Source organism: Dryobates pubescens, unplaced genomic scaffold, assembly GCF_014839835.1.
Source record: "Dryobates pubescens isolate bDryPub1 unplaced genomic scaffold, bDryPub1.pri scaffold_156_arrow_ctg1, whole genome shotgun sequence".
Lineage (NCBI taxonomy): Eukaryota > Metazoa > Chordata > Aves > Piciformes > Picidae > Dryobates > Dryobates pubescens.
The window spans coordinates 1-5,938 of record NW_026530747.1 but is presented as its reverse complement, the minus strand read 5'-3'; the positions used below and the strand labels follow the sequence as shown (position 1 = coordinate 5,938).

At 75.3% G+C, this 5,938-nt stretch overlaps 1 protein-coding gene across 1 annotated transcript; it reads left to right on the top strand.

Annotated features, from left to right (window-relative positions):
- The first annotated feature begins 460 nt into the window (after positions 1-460).
- RPS26 (ribosomal protein S26) lies at positions 461-1,983 on the top strand. Its single transcript, XM_054179382.1, has 4 exons — positions 461-587; positions 1,106-1,283; positions 1,675-1,805; positions 1,921-1,983. The coding sequence occupies exons 1-4, from the start codon at positions 585-587 to the stop codon at positions 1,954-1,956; spliced, it is 348 nt and encodes a 115-aa protein (XP_054035357.1). The 5' UTR covers positions 461-584; the 3' UTR covers positions 1,957-1,983.
- Positions 1,984-5,938: the final 3,955 nt, after the last annotated feature.

Sequence of the window (5,938 nt, the reverse complement as noted above, 5' to 3'; positions counted from 1 at the left end):
CACACCCCCCCCCAATCTGACTGCCTTCTGGGGGGCTGGGGGCGTCCGGGGGGGTTAGGGGGAGGCTGGAGGGGTCTAAGTGGGGGTAGGGCTGGGGGCTCAGGGGCCTGCAGCAGCCAGGGAGGAAGCTCTGGGAGCCTATGGAGCAATTTGCCCGGGGGGTTCTTCAGGACCCGCAGGACCTTCCCCCCCTCCCTGTCCCTCCTCTCCTGACTTCATTTCCCAGCGGCCCCCGCGGGCAGCGCAGGGGCGGTGACGTCACACGCAGCACGCTCCGCACGCGCCGCGCGCTGTGCGTTTGCACCCCTCACGCGTCCCGCCTGGATCCCTCCGCCGCGGCGAGGTAAAATAGTCCCAGGCTTCCCAACCCCCCACCACCGCCCACGCCGCCGCCGCGGCTCAGAGCCTCTCTTCTTCCCCCCTCCCTTCTACACCGGAGAGGCCTCGCCGGTGGAGCCGCCGCCAGACGGCTGGAGGGGTCCCGTACGGAGCGGGCAGGCGGCGGAGGCGCTTCCGGGCGGAGGCCGCAGATATAAGGGCGGTGGTGCGGCGGCCGGGCCCTCTTTCGCCGCCCCCGGAGCGCGATGGTGAGAGCGGCGCGGCCGGGGGGCCCCGGGGGGCTTGGGGGGCACCGGGGGGAGGGTGTGGGGAGCCGGGGGGTCCCAGGGGGGTCGTAGGGGGCTGGAGGGACCGGTGCGGGGCGGAGGATGCGGGGGGGGGGGGGGGGGGCGGGGCGCAGGCCGTGGCGGCCATGTGGGGCAGGGGATGCTAGGCCGCAGCAGCGCTGGGGAGACCGAAGGGCGCTGGGGAGGGGTTTGGGGGGGACCCCGTGGGGCTGAGGAGGCCTTGGGGGTCTGTGTGGAGGGGGGGGGGCCGGGTGGGGAGAACCTTGGAGGCCTTACGTGGGGCAGGGGGCGCTGCGGAGGGGCTCCGGGGGCCGCCTGTGGGCCGGGGGATCCGGCGCGGGGAGCCTCGCGTGGGCTGCCCGGGGCCTGTGCGGGGCTCAGGGAGGCCCTGGGGGTGCTCCGCAGGCCCCCACGCAGTCGAGGGCAGCAGGATCAGGGGGCGGGAGGGGGCTCGGGTCCATCCTCTCCTTCCTTCCCAGACGAAGAAGAGGAGGAACAACGGCCGGGCCAAGAAGGGCCGCGGGCACGTCCAGCCCATCCGCTGCACCAACTGCGCTCGCTGCGTCCCCAAGGACAAGGCCATCAAGAAGTTTGTCATCAGGAACATCGTGGAGGCCGCTGCCGTCAGGGACATCTCCGAGGCCAGCGTCTTCGACTGTGAGGGGGCTGCGGGGCACCGGGAGGGGGCTGGAGGATGCCAAGAGGGGGCTACAGGGCACGGGGAGGGGGCTACAGGGCACGGGGAGGGGGCTGGAGGAGGCTTCAGGGTGCCAAGAGGGGGCTGCAGGGCATGGGGAGGGGCTGGAGGATGCCATTGGGACGCTGGAGGGCACGGGGAGGGGGCTGCAGGATGCTGGGGGGGGGGCTGCAGGGGGCTGCAGAACACCGGGGGGGGCTGCAGGGAGGTGCCCCCCGTGTGCTCCCCCTGCGCTCCCCCTGCTTCGTGGCGGGGGGGGGGGGGGGAGGGGGCGGGGATGAAGCCCTTGGCCCTCAGGGGTTTTGGGGGTGCCTGGGGGGCTCGCTGAGCCCCCCGGCTGTGCCCCCCCAGCCTATGTGCTGCCCAAGCTCTACGTCAAGCTGCACTACTGCGTGAGCTGCGCCATCCACAGCAAGGTGGTCAGGAACCGCTCCCGGGAGGCTCGCAAGGACCGCACCCCCCCGCCCCGCTTCCGGCCTGCGGTGAGCACCGGGGGAGGGGCCCGGCGGTGGGGAGGGGTCCGGCGGTGGGGAGGGGTCGAGGGGAGGTCGCCCAGGGTCTGACCGGACTCATTTCTCCTCTTGCTTCTCCCCGCAGGGTGCCGCCCCCCGGCCTCCCCCCAAGCCGATGTGAGGAGCTGCTGACCGAGCCTGGGGTCCCTGCCGGGCGCCCCCCCGGCCCCCCCTGCCCAGGGCAGAGAGTGAATAAAGGATCCTGCACCCAGCCTGCCTCGGAGCTCCTTGGGGGGGGGGCGAGGGGGGGGCACTGCTCTGAGGGCAGAGGGAGGGGGCTGGGGGCGGGGGGGGGCTCCCACAGCCCCTTTGTTGTCAGCAGAGAGGGATCCTGAGCCCCCCCCGAGGGAGGCTGCAGGGGGGGCAGAGCTCTGCCCTGCCGGGGGGGGCTTGGGGTGGGGGTGGGGGTCGTGTTTGGGGGGAGGCAGAGGGGCACCCAGATGTGGCTCAGCTCTGGGGGGGGGGGACACACACTTCCTGTCTCCATGAAGCATCTGAGGAGGGGGTGACACAGACCACCCCCCCACTTCTGTGCCCCTGTAGCCCCCAGACTCAACTCGTGGGAGACCTCTGGACCAGGAGCTGCCCTGAGCTGGGGGGGGGGGGGGGGGCAACACTGACACCCCCCACCCACACTCAGTGGGGCTGGGGGACACAGGGGCTGCAGTGAGGCCTGAGCCTCACTCTGGGGGGGGCTGGGGTCTGCCTTAGGGGCTGGGGTCTGTCCTTGGGGGGCTACAGTGGGGGCTGGGGGGGCACAGAGGGCTCAGACCTTAGCCCCGGGCAGGGGCTGGGGGGCTCCGTGCCCAGCAGTGTTGGGGGGGCAGGGGGGCAGCGTTCGGGGGGGGGGTCCTGGGGCCCCGGGGTGCTGCGGGCGAGCCCCCACGAAGGGGTCCGGGGCGGGGGGGGGGTCTCGGTGCCCCGGAACCCGGTGGGCAGATCGCTCGGGGGGGTCCCGGTGGCGCGGAGCGCAGCGGGCGGGTCCCGGGGCTGGGTTGCCTGGGGGGGCCCCGCCGCCGCCGCCGCCGCCGCCCCGCCTCGCCCGGCCCGGCCCCGTCCCGCCCCCGGCCCCGCGCCAGGTGCATTCCCCCCGCCGCGCCCGGGCACGCCGCTGCCGCCGGGCCCCGCGAGCCGGCCCCGGAGAGGAGCCGCGATGGACCGGCCCCGGTACCGGCCCCGGTACCGGCCCGGGGCGTTGCTGCTGCTGCTGCTGCTGCTGCTGCTCCGAGCTCCCGCACCGGGCTCCGCGCAGGCAGGTGAGCACCGGCACCGGCGGCTCCGGGCGGGAGCGGGGCGGAGCGGCGGGAGCGGCACCGGCGGCTGCTGGGGTGCTCGAGAGTCCCGGGACGGGCGGCGGGACTGGAGCGTTCCGGGGGTCCCGGGGGTCCCCATCCCGACCGTGCGGGGTCCCGAGCGCAGCGGCTGTCGCGGGGGGGCGCGGCCCGAGACCCTCTCCGTTACCGACACCGGGGGGGGGGACGACCCTCAGGGTCCTGGGCGAGCCGGGACCCACAGAGCCCCCCCCCCCCGGGGTTGCGAGTGGCTGAGCGCGGGCGGTGGGCTCGGGGGCTCCGCTCTCCCCTCCCGGGGCTCCGATTCCCCTTCCCGGGGCTCAGTTCCCCCTCCGCCGGTGCTCCGTTTCCCCTCCCCGGTGCTCGGTCCCCCCTCTCCCGGGGGTCCGTTGCCTCCGCCGCCCGGGACCGAGGCACCTGCGCCCTCCGCAGCTGCCGGGGGCTAAGTTTAGGCTGCGGGGTCGGGACCCACCGAGAGCACCGGGAGCCGCCCGGGGCTTGGGAGAGGACCCTTCAGAGGGCACCCCCCGAGGCTCTGTCCACCCCGGGGGGGCTTCCAACCCCCCCCTCCCCTCACCCAACCCCCCCCGCCGCCCGGTGCCGGGATCGGCGGGAAGCGGCGCGCGGGGCCGGTCCCGGAAGGGCCTCGGAGTTGTTTTTCAACCCCAAAAGAAAAACACCGAGGGCAGGACGCGAAGGTGGGGCCGGCGTCACCCGCGGCCGCGACGTGCCAGGGCGTGGGCACCGCCGCGCCGGGACGTGGGCACCGGGCTGGGCTGCTGGCACCCACCTGGGCACCCTGCAGGGACCTGGGCGGGGGGGGGGAGTGCCAGAACGCGGGCACCGGGGTGCCACGATGTGGGCACTGGGGGTGGGCACCGCGCTGGGGTAGTGGGAAGTGGGCACTTGGGGGGTGCCAGGCGGTGGGCACCGCGCTGGGGTAGTGGGATGTGGGCACTGGAGGTGTGCTGGGGTGTGGGGGTTCCTGCTGGGGTCGCCGAGATGTGGGCACCACGGGGTCTGGGACGTGGGCATCACACCGGGAGGTGGGCAGCGGGGTTCTAGAGCATGGGCACCGTGCTGGGACGTGGGCACAGGGGTACCAGGCCGTGGGCATCGCGGTGCTGCGCCACGGGCACCACACCGGGGGCACCCCGGGGGCGCGGGCAGACCCTCGACACCTTCCCCATGCCAAGCGCTGCCAGCCGTGCCCGGGGGGGAGTCCAACCCGGTGCTGGCATCGGGGTGAGCGGCACCGGCTCCGTGTCCGTGTGCCCCCCCCGCCCGTGCCCGTCCCTCTCTCAGAGCCTCTTTGTTCGGGCACCGGATCCGGGCCCCCGGTAGCAGCCCCCCCCCCCCGCCCGCCCCCTGCCCCCTTTGTGCCGCCCGCGGGGCCGAGGGCAGGAGGTCAGCTCCGTGTGTGTCCTCCTCCCGCGCCCCCCGCCCCGCTGCCAGCCTTGTCCCGGTCCCGGTCCCCAGCCCGGTGCCCCCCGGTGCTATTCCTGGCGGCGGGGGCCGGGGGGCAGGCTGCTGATAGCGGCCACGTTCCGGAGCTGCCAGCGCTGATAACGCCCCGGACGCGACGCCACCGAGGCGCCCGGGGCGGGGGGGGGACGGGGACGGACGGGACCCCGACCCTCCCCCCAGACCCACCCTCCCCATCCCCCCCCCCCCCGGCAGGTGCACCCCGAGGGCCGCAGCCTTGGTGCCCTCCCAGTGCCCAGGGCCGGGGGGGGGACACTGAGGGGGGGTCCCAGGCTCCGGAGGGACTCTTTGAGTGGCTCTTAACCAACCTCACCCAAACGTTTGTGGGCTGGGGGGGGGTCTCACGGCGGGGGGGGGGGCACATTCTACCCCCTCCACCAGCTGGCTCTGCCCCCCCCCCCCCCAGCTGCTTGCTGGGGGTCCTGGCTCCCCCCTCTCGGGGCTGTGCCCATGCCGGGGGGGGGTCGGCGGCTGGGCCGGGGGGGCCCCACCGCAGCTGGGACCTTTTTATAGACCCTTCCTTATTAAAATAGCTCCGGGGGGGGGGGGGGGGGGGGGAGGGGGAGCGCAGGCTGTGGCTGGAGGGGGTGGTCCTGGCCCCATGCCCCTTCCTGTGCATGCACCGAGCCCGGGGGGGGGTCTCAGGCCCTTCGCTGCCCCCGCACCGGCACCGGACAAAGCTGCCATTTACGCCCCCCCCCCGCGCTGGGTTTGAGTCACGACTGAGCTGGGATGGGGATGGAGGGGGGGGGCCGCACCCCCTCTGCCCCCGAGGTTGGGTGTAGGGGAAGGGGGGGGGGGGGGAGGGCCCACTTCTGGCGCTGCCGCTTTCGGGGGGCTCAGCTCCACCTCCCCCCCCCCCCCCCCGCCCCAGCTCACCACAATCGCTGCTTTGTGCTGCTGCGGGGAGGGGGCCGCATCCTGCCCCCCGCACACAAAGGGGCTCTGTCCGCCCCGGCGCGGGGTGAGGGGGAGCGGGGAGGGGGGGTCATTAACCCTGGGACCCCCCCCCCCCCCCGCCTTGGCACCCACGCACCCACCCTCCTCAACCCGGTCCTTTGCGGGGACCCCCACACCCCCCCCGGTGCCCGCAGCCGGGGCTGGGCAGGGCTGGCCGCGGGCAGGGTCCGAAGTCCGGGGCGTGGCGGGGGGGGGCGGGGGGCGGGGGCCGTGCCCGCGGTGCCAACCTTGCGCAAGCCTCGCCCGGCCGGTTTGGGAGCTGCGCTGGGTGGGGGAGCAGCCGGCACCCCCCCCCCGGGCACCGCCACCCCCGCGGCCGGCATGGGAGGGGACAGGGAGAGTGTGGGGGACGCAGTGAGGGCAGGG

Bases quoted from the DNA above. Each gene is read 5' to 3' on its own strand.
- RPS26 (XM_054179382.1), top strand. The intron at 1,284-1,674 runs GTGAGGGGGCTG...GTGCCCCCCCAG, and splicing joins CGAGGCCAGCGTCTTCGACT to CCTATGTGCTGCCCAAGCTC. The intron at 1,806-1,920 runs GTGAGCACCGGG...TTCTCCCCGCAG, and splicing joins CGCCCCGCTTCCGGCCTGCG to GGTGCCGCCCCCCGGCCTCC.